Source organism: Kogia breviceps, chromosome 10, assembly GCF_026419965.1.
Source record: "Kogia breviceps isolate mKogBre1 chromosome 10, mKogBre1 haplotype 1, whole genome shotgun sequence".
Lineage (NCBI taxonomy): Eukaryota > Metazoa > Chordata > Mammalia > Artiodactyla > Physeteridae > Kogia > Kogia breviceps.
Window position 1 is genome coordinate 36,178,471 of NC_081319.1, and position 19,120 is coordinate 36,197,590.

General features: G+C 43.1%; 1 protein-coding gene across 2 annotated transcripts in view; it reads left to right on the top strand.

Moving 5' to 3' along the window:
- Positions 1 to 19,120, top strand: part of RFT1 (RFT1 homolog) — a 40,710-nt gene that overhangs the window by 9,420 nt on the left and 12,170 nt on the right. Inside the window, exons 6-10 of one of the 2 annotated variants that reach the window (XM_059076013.2) lie at positions 2,623 to 2,760; positions 10,906 to 10,984; positions 15,117 to 15,167; positions 15,882 to 16,012; positions 17,134 to 17,278. In XM_059076013.2, coding sequence (XP_058931996.1) covers positions 2,623 to 2,760; positions 10,906 to 10,984; positions 15,117 to 15,167; positions 15,882 to 16,012; positions 17,134 to 17,278 — 544 coding nt within the window. The remainder of the gene's footprint in view (positions 1 to 2,622; positions 2,761 to 10,905; positions 10,985 to 15,116; positions 15,168 to 15,881; positions 16,013 to 17,133; positions 17,279 to 19,120) is intronic. The other variant, XM_067043919.1, reaches the window with a different exon arrangement.

The following is a 19,120-nucleotide window of genomic DNA, read 5'->3' on the forward strand; positions in this document are numbered from 1 at the left end:
TCGCGGCCTCTCTTGTTGCGGAGCACAGGCTCCAGACGCGCAGGCTCAGTAGTTGTGGCTCACGGGCCTGGTTGCTCCGTGGCATGTGGGATCTTCCCGGACCGGGGCTCGAGCCCGTGTCCCCTACATTGGCAGGCGGATTCTTAACCACTCTGCCACCAGGGAAGCCCTGCCAAGTCTGTTTTAAACTTAGATTGAAATCTCTCATAATTCAGAGGGTGTGAATCAAGTCATAGGAGGTACATTTTCAGTTTTAGCAATTTTGGCTTCAATTCCATCTCATTTTCTAGTTCTAGTTCATATTTCTAGTTCTATTAAAAATGTAACTACAGTACTAATGCTAATTTAAAAAATGAAAAAGAACATATAGTTATCAGACCATCTCATAGTACAAACTACTTTGTAATTTTTCTTAATGTATTGGAAGACAAGTTAAAATTCTTAGTAATGATTTACGTGAAAATGTTTCCCATGTCCTAGGCAAAAAGTACAAATATTTCTGTGGAACACAGAAGAGCTAGATTTTAAATTATAGATTAAGAATGAGTATTGCTTCCTAAAAGTACCTTGCTACAATTGCATATTTTAGAGAAGTTATCTCTGATAATTTTTGCCATGTTTTATTAGGTCTAGAACTACAGTTCTCAACATTCATCATTGTATGTGATGGACTCTCCCTAATAGGATAGGAGGGCAGTAGAGATGCCCAGTTATTGGTTGAGTCTTCTTGGGAAAGTTACTTGCCTTATGACTTTCTCATTGTCGTAGTTCCCACCCAGGGTATGTCATAGATTATAGGTCAGCTAGGCCAATTCTGAGTTTATTGACCTCCTTATCATAAGATTTCTGAGAGCTCTTCTCTGGTACATTCTCTGTCAGTCTCTGTGGGAGAGGTCTAAGAGCCAACAGCACCTCATATCAGCAGGTGAGCCCCAGGAGAATCCCGCTGGGATTCCCCTTTCTCCAACCTGCCTCCAGGTTCCTCCTTGAACTGGCCCCTCTCCCCATGGCATCATAGCTCAAATAAAAGAGTCACGGTAGAATATATAAAGAAATCTTACAACTCAACAACAAAAAGACAAACCATCCCCAAAGTGGGTCAAGGACTTGAATAGACATTTTTCCAAAGAAGATACACAAATAAATAGCCAATAAGCACATGAAAAGATGCTCAACATCATTAGTCATTAGGCAAATGTAAATCAAAACCGCAATGAGATACTACTTTACAGCAGTTAGGATGGCATTTATCAAAAAGATAGAAAATAACAAACGTTGGTGAAGATATGGAGAAATTGGAACACTCATACATTGCTGGTGGGAATGTAATATGGTGCAGCTGCTGTGGAAAACAATTTGGCAGTTCCTCAAAAAGTTAAATGTAGAAGTGCCATATGATCCAGCAATTCCACTCCTAGGTATATACCCAAAAGAACTGAAGATGGATATTCAAACAAAATTTTCTACATGAATGTTCATAGTAGTACTATTCACAATAGCCAAAAGGTGGAAACAACCCAAATGTTCATCAGTTGATGAATGGGTAAACAAAATGTGGTATATCTATACAATAAGATATTATTCAGCATGAAAATGAAATACTGATACGTGCTACAACATGGATGAACCTTGAAAACATGATACTAAGTGAAAGAAGCCAGACACAAAAGGCCACCTGTTATATGTTTCCATTAATATGTAATGTCCAGAATAGGCAACTCTGTAGAGACAGAAAGCAGATTAGTGGTTGCCAGGGGCTGGGGGAATGGAGAGTGACTGCTTAATGGGTCCAGAATTTCCTTTTGGAGTAATGAAAAATGTTCTGGTATTAGATAATGGTGGTTATTGTACAACATTGTGAATGTACTAAAAGCCAGTGCCATTATATGCTTTAAAATGGTTAAAATGGTCAATTTACGTGAATATTTCCTCAATTAGAAAAAGGGGAAGGGACCATGTAGTTGGGATACTCTGTAAAGAGGTTGTTGCTCTTCCCCAGGCTTTGGTCAGCAGGAAGATGGAGAGAGGCAGGGAAGGGGGCTAGAAAAGGGTGCTTGTTACAGAGGAGGTTGGCATCAGGTGGTGTGGCTCCCCACAGCGCTGCTTGTGTCTTAAACGGTTTGAGACATGAAAGAAGGAGAGTGGATGGCGAGTCTGTCCTCAGGCATGGATGGGCGTGGAGAGCAGAGGAGCCTACACCTGCTAAACCCAGACTCCTCTTAGTGCGTTTACTAAAGGAGCAGGCTTGGTGTTTCCAGATTGAAAGTGGGGCCTGGAGGTCCCAGTACTTCTTAAGCTAGTGTACACTGTTCTCAGGGGCAGAGGGGATAAGGGAGCTTATGAAAAGGGGCTCTTTAGGTTTTTTTTTTTCCCTGCCTGGAAGAACTTCTGTTCTGCCAGTCAGGTGAAGTGTTGTGACACCTTCCCTAGGGATGCTGCAGTGGAGCTGGGTCATACTGAGTAGTGCTGTTTTCCAGGGGATGAGACATTGCTCCATAGAAAGTACAGTTAATTAAGACAGTTCTATTTCTTGACTGACCTTTGAGGTCAAATCTATAAGTGTATCTTAATTATGCTTACATTAAAACAGTGTAATTTAAACCCATTATTTTCTTTTTTCAGCTTTTCTATACTGCAGTTCTGGTGCTCTGCTATGTTATTTATTTTACAAAGTTACTGGGCTCCCCAGACTCAGCCAAGCAACAAGTTCTTCCTGTCTCCAGAATGACAGATCTGTTACCCAATATTACGAGAAGTAGAGTAAGTAATGTATTTTGTCTGTTATCATTTTAATCACAGATGCTAGTTATCCTTGAGGGAAAGAAATGACAACTTTATTGCTTATTATAATAATAAAGATAATTTGATAACTCATGTCTATGGAGTGCTTGTTATGTGCTCAGCCAGGGTTTCTAAATCTTGTCACTATTGACAGTTTGGGCCAGATAATTTTTGTTGTGGGAGCTGTCCTTTTCATTGTAGGATGTTTAGCAGCATTCTTGATCTTTATGCACTAGATACCAGGAGGTACCACCCCCAAGTTGTAACAACCAAAAATAGCTCCAGACACTGTGGAGTGTCCCCCGGGGGACAGAATTGCCCCCAGTTGAAAATCACTCTGCCAGCCCCTGTGCTGGATGATTTACATACCTTATTTAATGCTTATAACAACTCTTTGGGGATGACATTATTATTTCTGTTTTAGCGTTGAGGAACTGAGGCTTAGCAACTAAATTACCTGCCCAAGGTGAGGGTCAGGGTGAGGACAGGAGCTGGAGTGGCGTGAATCCCAGCAGAGCACAGGGCGCTCATCACTGTGCTCACTTTCTGTTCTGCTGCATCTCTTGGTTTTTCCCGGGACTGACCTCCAGCACAGATAGTCTGGAGGGTGCTGACAAAGCAGGGAGCGCCCCTGCAGAGTTCCTTCGCCTAATGTCAGGCTGCTCTCTCAGGTGATGCGCTTCCCCACATAGACCATTGAGGATTCCAGAGGCTGATGTGTGAGAGCAAGGCATAATCTCTTTCAACTCAACCCTTCAACTTTCAGTCCATTTGACTTTTATCTCCTGCCTCTCGTGGGGTCAGTGCTAGTGTCTCTAGCCCAGGAGCCGTGCATGTGCTGTTTTACCACATCACCTCTGCACAGATGCTCTGTGACCTGCTTCATCTGGGCTGATGCACTTTTCCTTTTTCTCGTACTTATTTGCTTGCTGGATGTGGTGCACTTAGTTGAGGTAAGGCTTCAGCTGGACTTCTCCTTATAGCTCTTTTGTGATTACCTGAAAATGTAATAAAGTATTTGGGACTTAAGTCTCAGAACTTAAGGAATCTTGTTATACAACTTTTCAAGAAAAACGAGAAATTATGTAGCAAAGCCAGATATGTTCTTATTTGTTAGATGAGAGTTCTCCATTCTGATCAACTAGATCTTACCTTTAACCTAAATCAGCATGACAGTTTTTGGATACCATGGTGCCTTATCTGCAGGCTTAACAAATCAGGACTCCAGATCACTTCTCTTGCCTGGAGCTTCTGCTCCCTGCCCACAGAGCGGGTCTGAGAGTGCAGAAAAGTCCCCCTCCCTGAGCACTCCCCAGGGCCCACCTGTACCAAGCCTGGCCAGCTTTTCATACTGGACCAGCACCTGCACCCAGCAGTATTTTGGAAAGGAGCATTTTTACTGTTAATACAGGCAACGAGAGAGGGTAAGGAAAAGAGTCTGACAAGTGTGTACTTAACCCTGTGACGGGCTCAGAACTCCAACCTTTACTTTTCTTATCTGTCAAATGGGCATAATAAGAATACCTCCCTCCTAAGGTGGTTGTGAAAGCCAGACGAGATGGGGCATATAAGGTGCTTAACACTGTGGCCTGGCATGAGTGCACATCCATAAGTGACAGCCCACACCATCACCAGCATCCCACTGCTGCTCTGAGAGCAGGAGTAGCTCCACTCGAGCATCCTAGCCAGGCAGACGCTGATGACATTGCTGAGAGCTCAGTGGTTTCATCTGGCAATCTGTCCTGAAAGTACCCATGCTCATGTTGTCAGGACAGAAGTCTTGACCTTAAGAAGGTTGGGTGTACCTGTCACACATGATGGTGGCAGCGTTCCTGCTGACAGAACACAGCCCCTGCTGGGTGTTCTCTGGGATACAGACACGTAGGAAGGTGACTGCTTAGCCTCAGGGAGCTTCCTGTGCATTTGGGAGGCAGTAGATATAGATCTGAAGCCTGCAGGACTCTCTCCAGACCTCAGGGTCCTCACTTTTAAGGTGAGATTGTTGGTCTACACAACCTCTGAGGCCCCTCTTAAAGACTTACAGAATTCTGTGAAAGTATTTGAACTTTGACAAAGAGCCGTTTATATTAACTGCCATTGACTGCACACTTACTCTGCACCCGGCCTTAGGCTAAGTACTGTACTTGGACTTCTGTCCTTAATCCTCTTAGTAACCCTATGAGGTAAATACTATTGTCTCCCATTTTACAGGTGAGAAAACTGAGGTTCAGAGACATTAAGTGATGAACTCCAAATCACACAACTGGCTTTGGACCCACTTCTCTCTAACTTCTGTCTGTGGAAAAACCTTAGTCTGTGTGTTTAACCTCTATGCTATGAAGTCTTCCAAAAGAAATTGGCTTATTGCCCAAAGTAATTATTTATTTACTTAAAGATTGGGAGATTCCAGGTAGAACAATTCATTATTCAAGTTTAATTTTTTAAAGAGAAAAGAAACAAGACAAATCTGAATGCAGTGGATGTCTACACCAGCAACATGCCTAACTCGACTCTCCAGAGCAGCTTTCTGCCCTGGGGGCTCCCTTCTACGAAACTGGTCAAAAAATTGCATTCACAATCAACTTGACCAAATTGGGAGATTTCTTGCCTCCTCTTATAGAATTCCATCTTCTTTTTTTTAAAATTAATTAATTAATATTTGGCTGCATTGGGTCTTCGTTGTTGTGTGTGGGCTTTCTCTAGTTACGGTGAGCAGGGGCTACTCTTCATTGTGGTGCGTGGGCTTCTCATTGCGGTGGCTTTTCTTGTTGCGGAGCACAGGCTCTAGGTGCGCTTGCTTCAGTAGTTGTGGCTCACAGGCTCTAGAGCACAGGCTCAGTAGTTGTGGCGCATGGGTTTAGTTGCTATGCGACATGTGGGATCTTCCCGGACAAGGGCTCGAAACCATGTCCCCTGCATTGGCAGGCGGATTCTTAACCACTGTGCCACCAGGGAAGTTCAGAATTCTATCTTCTTTAATGTTACTTGTTTAGCCTTAAAATAATGACATCTCAAATAACAGCTGCCTTTTACATCTTTTCTATTCTTTGACACTTCTGAGGAATTTAATATGAGAGATCGGCTAGTATTCAAGTAAAGCTGAGGAATTTAACACAGCAAGCATGTACTAAGCAGTATCCTGTCTTAAGCACTGTACCAGGTGCCCTGAGTGAGGTCCCTGTGCTCAGAACTTGCATTGTGGTGGGGAGATAACATGTGTACTCTGCTAACTACACTGTGTGTCTTGTGTTAACAAGATAGAAGCACAAAGAACTGATGAATTCCATCTGCAAGCATCAAGGAAGTCTTCATGGAGGAAGCTGCTTTTGAGCCGGGCCTTGATGCCTGGGCGGGCAGAGGCAAATGTGCACGTGTGGTAGAAATGAGCATTCGTGGCTGTAGGAAGGAAGAACATTTGCTCAGGGCCTGTTATGTGCCCATCACCGTGTTGGAATTGGGATTGCAGAAATGACTGGGTCCTTAGGTTGGTTGGACAGCTGGGGAGGGGAGAGGTGAGGAAGCAAAAGCAGGAAGGAGGTGATGGTGTGCTGGTCTAGAGCCGGGTAGTAATGGCCTCAGTGCTGCCAAGTGCAATTCAAGGGCAGTGGAGCCTAATGAAAGGTTTTTGAACAGTACCATGGTCTAATTGCTTGTGTTGAGAAAATTACCATCTGTTACAGATTTATCATATCCAGTTTTTTCTCATTCAATGCTCATTCCAGCTCCAGGAGATAGGACTTCTTATCCCACTTTGTAGGTGAGAAAACTGAAGCTTAGCAAAGTTAAGTATTTTGCCCATGGCCTTCATAGTCTGTAAGTCAGGAGCTGTAGGGAATTCCCTGGAGGTCCAGTGGTTAGGACTCTGCGCTTCCACTGCAGGGGGCACGGGAACTAAAATCCCACATGCCGCTGTGGCCCAGCCAAAAAAAAAAAAAAGGGTAAGGAATGGGACTTCCCCAATCTCACCCCTGGGTCCAGTGGGTGAGACTCCATGCTTCCAATGCAGGGGACCTGGGTTCAATCCCTGGTTGGGGAACTAGATCTCGCATGCATGCTGCAACTCAGAAGAAGCCATCATGCCACAACGACGATCCCTTGTGCTGCAACTAAGACCCAGCGCAGCCAAAATAAACAACAACAACAAAAAGTCAAGAGCTGTAGTTTGAGCCCCAGTCTCTGAGCTTGAATCCAAAGCCTGAACCCTACCATGAGGAGAGAAAAGGTTGGAAGAAGACCAGGAGGAGGCAGTGGCAATCATCTATCACTTTTCAAGTGAGGAGGACAGTGGAGGGTGGGTGGAAGTGAAGCCAGGGCAGTTGATAGCCCTGGAGTGAGAGGGAGAGGAATAAGTGCTGTGTGGGGTGTGGAGGTGATGGAGGGCAGGGGACAGGACCGTGGCCCTGGTGACTCTTGTCCGTGTGGTAAAGATGCAGCTGGTTGGACCATTCTGAGTCAGAAGAGTTTGGGAAGTGGAAGAGTGACTCAGGTTAAAGCACAATGAACCCCTGAGTTCTGATTCCAGACCTTCTCTGGAGGTACTGCCCATCACCTTTCCCCATCCGTACCTCAGTTTCTCCATCAGTACCAGGCGGCAGTGGAATGGCTTGTTGGTCATGGGATTCTGGAGAAATTCACAGCCTGTAGACCACCTCAGCAATACCAACCTAGCTCTTGGGGAAGAGGCCTCTTTTGACCTTCCCAAGTGACAAATCCATTCAGAACAGAATGGTAAAAGCCTGAAGAGTGCTTCTTTTTCTACCACTTAGCAGGTGCCTCTGAGAAGAAACCCAGTCTCTGATCAGACTTCCTGCCTCTGTGTCCTTAATGAACATTTTGGAGTTAGTAAGCGGTGTGGCCATTCCTTCCAAATGATGGTTCCATTTAAATTGAAGGCATTAGGAGAAAGGAATGCTCAAGTATAAGCTTGAAGATCAGATGCACTGTCATGATTTCACTCTCCTAAATAACTTTTTTTTTTTAATTTTTAAATTTTTTTAACATCTTTGAGTATAACTGTTTTACAATAGTGTGTTAGTTTCTCCTTTACAACAAAGTGAATCAGTTATACATATACATATGTTCCCATATCTCTTCCCTCTTGCATCACCCTCCCTCCCACCCTCCCTATCCCACCCCTTTAGGTGGTCACAAAGCACAGAGCTGATCTCCCTGTGCTATGCGGCAGCTTCCCACTAGCTATCTAATTTACATTTGGTAGTGTGTATATGTCCATGCCACTCTCTCACATCGTCACCGCTTACCCTTCCCCCTCCCCATATCCTCAAGTCCATGCTCTAGTAGGTCTGTGTTTTATTCCCGTCCTACCACTAATCTCTTCATGACATTTTTTTTTCTTAGATTCCATATATATGTGTTAGCATACGGTATTTGTTTTTCTCCTTCTGACTTCACTCTGTATGACAGACTCCAGGTCTATCCACCTCATTACAAATAACTCAGTTTCATTTCTTTTTATGGCTGAGTAATATTCCGTTGTATATATGTGCCACATCTTCTTTATCCATTCATCTGTTGATGGACATTTAGATTGCTTCCATGTCCTGGCTATCGTAAATAGAGCTGCAATAAACATTTTGGTACATGACTCTTTTTGAATTATGGTTTTCTCAGGGTATATGCCCAGTAGTGGGATTGCGGGGTTGTATGGTAGTTCTATTTGTAGTTTTTTAAGGAATCTCCATACTGTTCTCCATAGTGGCTGTATCAATTTACATTCCCACCAGCAGTGCAAGAGTGTTCCCTTTTCTCCACACCCTCTCCAGCATTTATTGTTTCTAGAGTTTTTGATGATGGCCACTCTGACCGGTGTGAGATGATATCTCATTGTAGTTTTGATTTGCATTTCTCTAATGATTAATGATGTTGAACATTCTTTCATGTGTTTGTTGGCAATCTGTATATCTTCTTTGGAGAAATGTCTATTTAGTTCTGCCCATTTTTGGACTGGATTGTTTGTTTTTTTGTTATTGAGCTGCATGAGTTGCTTATAAATTTTGGATATTAATCCTTTGTCAGTTGCTGCATTTGCAAATATTTTCTCCCATTCTGAGGTTTGTCTTTTGGTCTTGTTTATGGTATCCTTTGCTGTGCAAAAGCTTTTAAGTTTCATTAGATCCCATTTGTTTATTTTTGTTTTTATTTCCATTTCTCTAGGAGATGGGTCAAAAAGGATCTTGCTGTGATTTATGTCATAGAGTGTTCTGCCTATGTTTTCCTCTAAGAAAGAACTTTTTATTTATTTTTTTTAAAGAGCTCAGCCACCTTCCCAAATCAATTCACAGCCTAACAGCAAGTAGGCTTTCACAAAAGCTTTGTGGGCCCACTGTAACTGTTCATTTCCTTTGAGAAGAGCACAGTTACTGCTTTGCAGATCACACCCCTTGCCACCTCCAGAGGACCACCTGGCATGGCGGGGGCAGAGTGTGAGAGAGAGAAGGTGCTGTACCCAGGCTCCCCTGAAGCCAACTATGGGCAGGATCGGTTTACGAGGATGACATGGTCCACAGTGCCCCCTAGTGGTAGAGGGAGGTCTGGCGCTCTTTGTTCTGGGGAAAGGAAATGCCCAATTTCCTTCTCACTGAGGAAAATTTCCTCCTGGACTAGAGCTACCCCTGGCATTCGGCTCCAGGTCCAATGATGCACTGAAGTCAGTGTGGTTTGTCAGGACTCAGAACTGTCCTCCAAGTCTGGAAGAAAGGTTCTGAAACCAAAGGGTGAAGAGATTTGAGGACTGGAAATGACCCTTGCTTTCAGAGGGTACTCTAGACCTGCCCTGTCCTAAATGGTAATGTGGATGGAGCAATGTGGCTACAGAGCATTTGGAATTGAGATGAGCTGTAAGTGCACTCAATACACACTGGATTTCGAAGAATTAATATAAAAAATATGAAATGCTTCTAATATTTCTTTTCATGTTGCAATGATAATATTTGGGGTAAAGTCAAATATATTAAAATGAATTTTACCTGTTTCTTTTTACTATTCACTGTAGGCTGCTAGAAAATTTAAAATCATATATATGGCATGCATTATATTTCTACACAGATGGGCTTTGGGCTAAGAGCAGGGGCCCAATGTGACTGGGACAGGTTCTACGCCTGCCTTTGGGCCAGCTTCCATAGCTAAAATCGACCTTTTAGAGAGGTGGGAGGGGGGGCTTGGCCTTGTGATTCACCCCTTTCCTCCTAAATAGCCCCCTGAAATCCCACCTTTCAAAAGTCATCAACTGAGTTAATAAGAACTTTCCAAAATGCAGGTACCCTGAGAATAAGAACCTAACACCTAAACTGAATATTCTGGAATCCCAGGATGCCTTCATGTTTGAGGAGGGGCCCCTAGAAGGAACAGGGAGGAAGTAGAAAAAAAGAAGTCATGTCCAGCTAGCTTGCCCCTCTCCTGCATTTTGTGGTCAGCTCTCTGGCTTTGAGGCTACCTGTCTCTTACAGGCTGACCTCTGCCCTTCCTAAGCATTTGCTTCCTTCTTACCCTCCTTTTCCCTAGGAAATGGGCAGTTTGGTGCTCCCCCTGAGAGTTTTAGAAGAGCCATATCAGAAGTTTGTTTTTTGTTTTTGTTTTCCTTTTCTCTGTCGTTCCAATTCTATGTGGTTTAACTGTCCTGGAAGGCCTTACCTTCTTTTGAAATATACAAGCCAAGCTCATATACTTTCTGTAAAGGGACCCTGGCTGGCTAAATAGAGCACTAAGATGTACATTGAGCAGAATTTGTCCTGCAGCTTGTCATACTTCAGATGTCTTTTAAGGAAAGAACTGACTGTGAGCTGTGTGTGTTCCATGTGGTCAGCTTACTCTCTGGGCAGCAGCAAGGGGACAGCACAATTCTTTAGGGGTCTCAGTGAATTAATCTTGGGCAGGCCCCACAGGGAGGCTCTTCCACCCAGAGACTTTGTCTTCACATTTAGGAATGTAAGTTCTTTGCCAGTATTCATTGGATGTCTTCTGTGTGCTTAGCAGTAAATGAAAAATTAGTGGGGACTATCCAATTGGGATTTAGAGACCAAACTGAGTTTTCCTCTCATGTAGTATTATTGTATTCTTAGACTTGGAATACCTGGAGTTTTTGTTTTGTTTTGTTTTTTCTTCTAGGCTTTTGTAAATTGGGAAGAGGCTAAATTGACTTGGAGTTTCTTCAAACAGTCTTTCTTGAAACAGATTTTGACAGAAGGTAAGTAAAAGGTCTCTCTGAGCAGTCAGGAAACCGAAGTATCAGCCAGGGGATTCCATAGAACTGCTGATTGCCTAGATGCAGACCACCTGCTGCCTAGAGCCCCCAGGGCAGAGGACCCTCAGAAATCGGAATTTTTTAAACAAGGAGAGGGAAACTAACATTTATTTAATTTGATACTTCAGTTGTCTAATTTAAATCTCCCCACAGCCTTGTAAGAAAGATATTGTCCCCATTTATTATGGATGAGGAAACTGAGGGTCAGTGAGGTTACATAACTTCTACAGGAATGAAGAGCAATTTAATTTGAATCCAAGTCTAACTCCAGAACCCATGTTAACAGCGTTTAAACAAATGTATTATAAAAATATTATATCAATTACAGAAAGTTTGGAAAATACAGAAAACTATCTGTAATCTCATTTTCCTAACTTTTTATACACTTCTTTTTCTGTGCTTTTTAAGAACCGGGTTTTTCTCATTTTACTTTCTTTAACAATAAAATTCACCTGTGAGATAGTTTGGTCAGCCTTCCAACTTCTCGGGACTTTCCAGTTTAACAGTGACAGAGCTCTGAAGCAGAGGGCAAGCCAGGAGCTGAAAGTATATGTAATTTTTCTATATATATGTCTTGGTTTATTTATACCCAGCTTTAGTTCAAAGAATGAGATTGGAAGCTGCTATAAGCTGCTGAAGGTAGTAGTTTCTCTCTGTAAATTTCGTGTCTGTACATCTATATATTACTGAAGGTGTTTCTAAATCTTTTCAAAAATTATCTTTTAATTATGAAAATAATATAACCCCATTACAAGAATTTTGGAAAATAGAAAAGTTTCCTATAATTCAAGCATTCTAATGCAAACATCATTATTATTATCTTATTGTTTTTCCTTTTCCACCTTCTTTATTTTATTCATTATGCTTCCAAAGGGAAGTAACTCCCCCTAAGCCTCACTTTCCACATCTGTGAGTTAAAGGATAGGACCAGGAGGTGCCTGAGGGCTCCCTGAACTTTGCGAATGGATGTTTCTAGCCTGAGCCCATAACGCTGCCATTACAGAAGTGAAACTGTTGATAGGGCTTCTGGAGGAAGTAAAGGTCAGAAGCCTTCGGAAAGCTGAGTGAAGGTGCCTTAATGCCAAGTTTCTTGAGAGCGGCGAGTGTGCTGTTCACCACTGTCTCCATGGCACCCTTCCGGGCTTGGCACATGATAGGTATTTAGCAAGTATTTTTTGATAAAGAAAAGTACTGTAGTGAAATTGTATATTGTGATAGTTCCCATTATTGTTAGAACAGGCAAAACAATGGAGGGAGTTTCGGGAAGGGGTGTTACTTAAATGCACTTTTTTTCCTCCTGAAGTTTAAAGGACAGTTTGAATGAGTTGAGGAATGGTCGGTCCTAAGTTGGTTGCAAGCAGTGGCCCTAAGTTGGTTGTCTGGACTGCAGTGGCTAGACGTGTTTGCAGTGGCAGGTGTCAGCCACACACTCAAGCCTCCCAAGCTGGGCCTGCTCCATGGTTGGGCCGTCCTGACCTGGTTGGCAGAGGGCCCTTAGGGACCTTCCAGGACCTCCCTCTCTGTGGCTGTGAAGTAAGGAAGGGGCTTGACAAGGACACCGAGATTCTTCTTCTCTAAAAACTACAGTTCTAAAAAATTTGAAATCATTTATTGTTATAGCAAAAACGTGTGTGTGTATGTGTGAGTATATATAGTATATGTGTATGTATGTGTGTGTGTGTGAGTGTATATAGTATATGTGTATGTATGTGTGTGTGTGAGTGTATACAGTATATGTGTGTGTATGTGTATACAGTGTATATGTGTGTGAGTATATATAGTATATGTGTGTGTATACAGTATATGTGTGTGTATGTGTGAGTGTATATAGTATATGTGTATGTGTGTGTATGTGAGTGTATATAGTATATGTGTGTGTATGTGTGAGTGTATACAGTATATGTGTATGTGTATGTGTGAGTGTATATAGTATATGTGTATGTGTGTTTGAGTGTATATAGTATATGTGTGTGTGTGTATGTGTGAGTGTATATAGTATATGTGTGTGTATGTGTGTGAGTGTATATAGTGTATGTGTGTGTGTGTGTATGTGTGAGTGTATATAGTATTTGTGTGTGTGTGTGTGTATAGTATATGGGTATGTGTGTGTGTGTGTGTGAGTGTATATAGTGTATGTGTGTGTGTATATAGTATATGTGTATGTGTGTGTGTGTGTGTGTGTGTGTGTGTGTGTGTATAAATGCTGTTACTTTCTGCCTCCACATTTCCTAAACACTGTGTGTCAGGTGCTGAGAATACACAGATAAATGAGGAACAGTCGGTGGCCTCAAGGAGCTCATTGTCTCCCCAGAGACGCAGGCATTTGTGTGGTTAACTCTGATACAGGGCTGTGAGGGGCTGTGCTTGGAAATGCCAGCTCATTCGCCAGATATCTCTTGAGTGCTGTTTCATTTCCTGGAGCTCTGCTAGGCAGCCAGGGGCACGGAGATGACTGAGACATAGTTCCTGCCCTCAGGGAGCTCACAAAATGTGGGAGGGAGAGGCCTTTTGTGCCAGAACCCAGGGAAGCCCCTGAAGAAAAGCCATTGCAGGTAGTGGGAATACCAAAAGCTGAGGCTGGGAACACCGGCCCAGCCTGACTCAGAGCAGCTGGAGGGGCTAAATCCTCCGTGTAGGGTGTAGCAGAGGATGACGGTGTGATGGTGGGAGGTGGGGGTGAGGTTGGTGAAGGGAGGCCAAAAAGATAGCTCGGGGTAAGTTTATAAAAGGCCTCAAGGGCTTCCCTGGTGGCGCAGTGGTTAACAATCCACCTGCCAATGCAGGGGACACGGGTTCAAGCCCTGGTCCGGGAAGATCTCATGTGCTGCGGAGCAACTAAGCCCGTGCGCCACAACTACTGAGCCTGCGCTCTAGAACCCACGAGCCACAACTACTGAGCCCACGTGCCACAACTACTGAAGCCCGTGCGCCTAGAGGCCATGCTCCGCAATAAGAGAAGCCATTGCAATGAGAAGCCCACACACTGCAACAGAGTAGCCACCGCTCGCCGCAACTAGAGAAAGCCCATGCGCAGAAACAAAGAACAAACACAGCCAAAAATAAATAAATAAAATAAATAAATTTATAAAAAATAATAATAATTAAATAATTAAAACCCTCAAATGCAGAATCAAGGCACTTGGACTTTTTGCAAACACTACAGAGCCATTTAAAGTTGTGAAAGCAGGGATTGACTTAAGATCTGTATTTGTGAAAGCTGGAACTGTTAGTGGTGAGGATGGATCAGAGCAGAGCCGAGATACAGATGGGAACTAGTGCAGTCCCTGAGGGCCCGTGCCTGGGAAGACTTGCAGAGGTCCCTGCCGCAAATGCAGTGGCTGGGAGATTGTAGGCAGGGAAGGGCTGAAGAGGGACTTAAGATCACATTGCTTCTCGTCTCTTAATATTGCTTTCCTCTCTGAGCAAGTTGCTAGGAGGTGAGAGTAGGCCCTTCAGAGCTATGGACACTCTTCAGTGCTCCACCTCCATAGTGGTCAGTGCTTTCCACTCACAGGTAATAAGAACATTCATGGAAGTTGGGAGTGGGGAATAGGGCTCTGGGCTGGTATCTTCACCTTGAAAGCATCAGACTGTCTTGAATTGTGAACTTGGGCTCCAGGGAACTGCTAGCCTCCACGGAGCTTTATCCACCCAGAGAGGAAACTTTTGATGAGTCTGTGCACTTAATCATGGACCTTTCATTTCACAGAATTTACACTCAGATTATCTGACCTTCTGAAAACTTGAGATAATCATTTTCATCATTAACATTTAAGTAACTCCTCATACTTTTTAAAAAACTTATCAGACTGGTTTTATTGATTTTTGTTTTGTTTTTAATTTAACTGGTTTGGAAATTTGTTGTCAGTAAAGCCCCCTGCACTTTCCAAATTGGTATTATTTTGAGATTATTTGAAATCAACATTAGGACAAGGAACATGTCTTTAACTGATTACTTAATTTTTCTCCTTTGAGAGTATTTACCAACTGGAAGAGATGATAGAAGATAAAAGAAAAGGAAACAAGAAAATACTGTACATTTGAAATGCTAATTATTTTGCTTTTCCATTTACAGGCGAGCGATATGTGATGACATTTTTGAACGTGTTAAATTTTGGGGATCAGGGTAAGATGAAATTCTGTATTGTTTTAATAAAAGATGAACTGTTAGTAGACACTTTCTCATATTTTTCTCTGCAGTTTGATACACTTAATGAAAAAATGAACCTGAAGATTATTTTTAAAAAGATTATAAGAAATGAATCCTGAAGATTAAAAATTGTAGGTCTTTATAAATAAATATTTGACTATCCCCTCTCATTGACGTGGGTGGCAAGTTCTCTTTTGAGATTCTCTGCCCTTACCCTGCTTTCTGCAGAGCTCTGGTGCTCATTTTGGGGGCCAAAGGGTGCTAAGGGAAAAGGGAGCTCATTGCAGTCACAAAGATTTGCTCCATGTTTGTGTGGCTAGATAGGTCTTAATATTTTTTTCACATTTATTTTTGAATATAATCCCAAAGTAGTGGAAATAAAAATAGAAAAAAAATCAACTTGGCATTAATGACTTTTATTAAAAAAAATGCTGGTGATGGAAATGTTCTGTATCTTGACTGTATCCATGTCAGTTGTGATATTGTGCTATAGTTTTGCAAGAATTTACTGTTTGGGGAACTGGGTAAAGGGTACGTGGATCTCTCTTTATTTCTTACAACTCCATGTGAATCTATAATTATCTCAAAAAGTTTAATTTAAAAAATTAAATTAGAAAAAAATTTAATGGTGCTAAAATATTCAAATAGAAAAACCAATACGATTGTTATTTCTTCCTTTTTGTTTTGTAGGCGTGTATGATATAGTGAATAATCTTGGCTCCCTTGTGGCCAGATTAATTTTCCAGCCAATAGAAGAGAGTTTTTATATATTCTTTGCTAAGGTGCTGGAGAGAGAAAAGGATGCCACACTTCAGAAGCAGGTAGTCTTTGTTCTCGTGTCACCATCTCCCAAGTGAATTCTCTGTCTATGTGCAGGATAAACAGACAGAAATGTGGAGCTATCTGTTCGCCTCTGTTAGATCTGAAATTTTCTTCTAGTTTTCATTCTTCTGTCACATTCTGAATGATGGCAGGACCCTGAGCTCACTTCTTCTTTCACAGCTTCTCCTTTTCCCCCTGACCAGCCCTTCTTTTTCACCCTTTGTCCTTTGTGACCTTATTCTTGTCCCAGCCCTCTCAGAACTCTCTGCAGCTGTCCCCAGAGCAGCACAGACCTCCTTCCATGGTCTAGTCTTAGATGTAAGAATGAGGTTGCCTCCCCCATCCTCAGATGCTCAAGAACAAAAGATGAGCTGAAGGATGCAGAGACCAGGTCAAGGCTAACTGAGGGTGTGGGGAGGAAAGCATGAGGACATTTGGTCTAGCTCACCACACCAGTTGTTTAGCTTCTTAAGGACTGTGACATGCCCAGAGCTCCATTCTGACTCTGAGAATTGTTATTACTCCGGCCAATAAAAACAGAAGAGATTTTAATCCAAGAGTATTTGGTTGTAGAAACTTCCCTTTTCCTAGAACCATTGAAAATGTCTGTCTTAGAATTAGAAGCAAGCTAAGTTGGCCTCTTACATCTCTTAGAAGACATTTTGCAAAATACAGTTTATGCACAGTATCTCAAAATGAGCTAATCTGGTTCTCAGACTGATTTAGGAATGTTTTCCTAAGTGTAGATTCCAGGAACATCAGGGTTTGGAGTTGTTTGTCAGGAGAAGCATGGTGACAAAGCTAGCTAGCAATGTAAAAACTCATCCATTTAAGAATAAATGTCAGAGAGGGAAGTGAGTGTTTCCTAGGCAACATTTGAGATAGTTTATCCTAAATGAGTTAAAAACTAACCCTCCCCTGCACTGCCTAAGGAGGTACACTTTGTCTTTTTCCCTCCGTTTGCTAATTGACATAGAAACAAACCCAGGTTACAGAAAAGCAGTGATGGCCCTCAGCAGTTGAAAGAGTGATCTGTAAAACAGCAAAGGGAGAAAGTCAGATGTGAAGTTTTTCTTAGCTCATGATTCATCCCACTTCCTTCCCTCTCCCCTGGCCCAAGGAGGATGTTGCTGTGGCCTCTGCGGTTTTGGAGTCCCTGCTAAAGCTGGCCCTGATCACCGGCCTGACCATCTCTGTTTTCGGCTTTGCCTATTCTCAACTGGCTTTGGACATCTATGGAGGGGCCATGCTTAGCTCAGGATCAGGTATGCACAAGAGGTTTTTCCAGATCTGTTCTAATTTCCAAACTGAAATATTTAGAAGAGGCTTACAAAATTCAAACACATGACTGACATGTGTGTCAGTGTAGAGAAAATTGCCGGTAGCTGGGGCACCTGAGGTCAAACCAGCTCAGGGTGCAATTGGAGCTTTGGCACCAGGTCGATCAGTCCCGCAACCTCACTTGGAGCAGTTGTTATGAATCCTTGGCTTTCCTCTCAGCCCTAAAATGTGTTTTGCCGATTGCTTCCCTGTGCTCCCTCTGGGGTAAGCGAGGAAGGCAGAGAGCAGGCTCTGATGAGTCTCCACTTGGTACTAGACACATCTGCAGATAGTAAATGCCACATAAATCTCATGGCCTGATGCATAAAAGCCTCTGAAGGATAACCCAGAGCCATTTGCAGAGAATGAAATTGATCTCGGCAAATAAAGTGGTATATTTAATCCAGTGACTCTTGGGTTTTGAAGGAGAAAAGTATTGAATGTGTCTAACTTTGAAACACTTGGTGCCCAGGCCACTGGGTGTCACAGCATCTCTGGGCCCTGGGAGCTTCACCAGTTTCAAAATGCTCTGGGTCGTGGGGTGGCAATCCATTTGGAGTGTTTCATCTTGGGTTTAGCAAAGATGTTTTTAATTCCTCAGGTCACTAGACAAGAACCCTGAAGGCTTCTTTCTGCTGCCCTATCTCAAATGTAAAGGGCCTTCTCCAGTGCCATTTTACAATGTCACTGGCATGTTTTAGTCTCCACTATAATAGGCCCAAACTTTTAGTATTAGAGGAAGAAGGGCCGAGTTTCTGCTTGACAGCAAATGTTGTTAAGTTTGGAGAAACACCTGCCATGAAACCAATGACGTGGTTTGTGGCTCCCTGGGTCAGGCAACTGCAGAGAGGCCCGCATTAGGAAACCATTAGCAAGTCAGTGTGCAGAGAGCGAGACAGGCTATTTCACAGCAGCTCTGCCCCTTTGGAAAGGTAATCACCAAGGAGCAGCCTTTGTAATGCAACCACAGGACAATGCCACGAGGAAAGGGCTGTCCCATCCATGTAATGTTCACTTGCTGGATTCGTTAATCATAGAATGTATATCAACAAACCATTGTCATTGTATGGTCCTTTTACTCAAGTGAGATGCTGGTACCAGTCTTGAGAATTTAAAAGGGTCAGTGTTAGTTAATTTCTAAGGTAATAAATTCTATCTCTGATGGTTTATGTCAGAGTCATTAATAATTCTATTTATTTTTTATTTTTAATTAATTAATTTTTTTATTTTTTATTTTTGGCTGCCTTGGGTCTTTGGTGCTGCATGCAGGCTTTCTCTAGCTGCGGCGAGTGAGGGCTACTCTTTTTTTTTTTTTTTTTTTTTTTTTTTTTTTTTTTTTGCGGTATGCGGGCCTCTCACTGTTGTGGCCTCTCCCGTTGCGGAGCAGAGGCTCCGGACGCGCAGGCCCAGCGGCCATGGCTCACGGGCTCAGTTGCTCCGCGGCATGCGGGATCTTCCCGGACCGGGGCACGAACCCGTGTCTCCTGCATCGGCAGGCGGATTCTCAACCACTGCGCCACCAGGGAAGCCCGAGGGCTACTCTTCATTGCAGTGCAGGGGTTTCTCATTGCAGTGGCTTCTCTTGTTGTGGAGCACGGGCTCTAGGCACGTGGGCTTCAGTAGTTGTGGCTTGAGGGCTCAGTAGTTGTGGCTCACGGTCTCTGGAGCGCAGGCTCAATAGTTGTGGCACACGGACTTAGTTGCTCTGCAGCACATGGGATCTTCCCAGACCAGGGCTCGAACCCGTGTCCCCTGCTTGGCAGGCGGATTCTCAACCACTGCGCCAC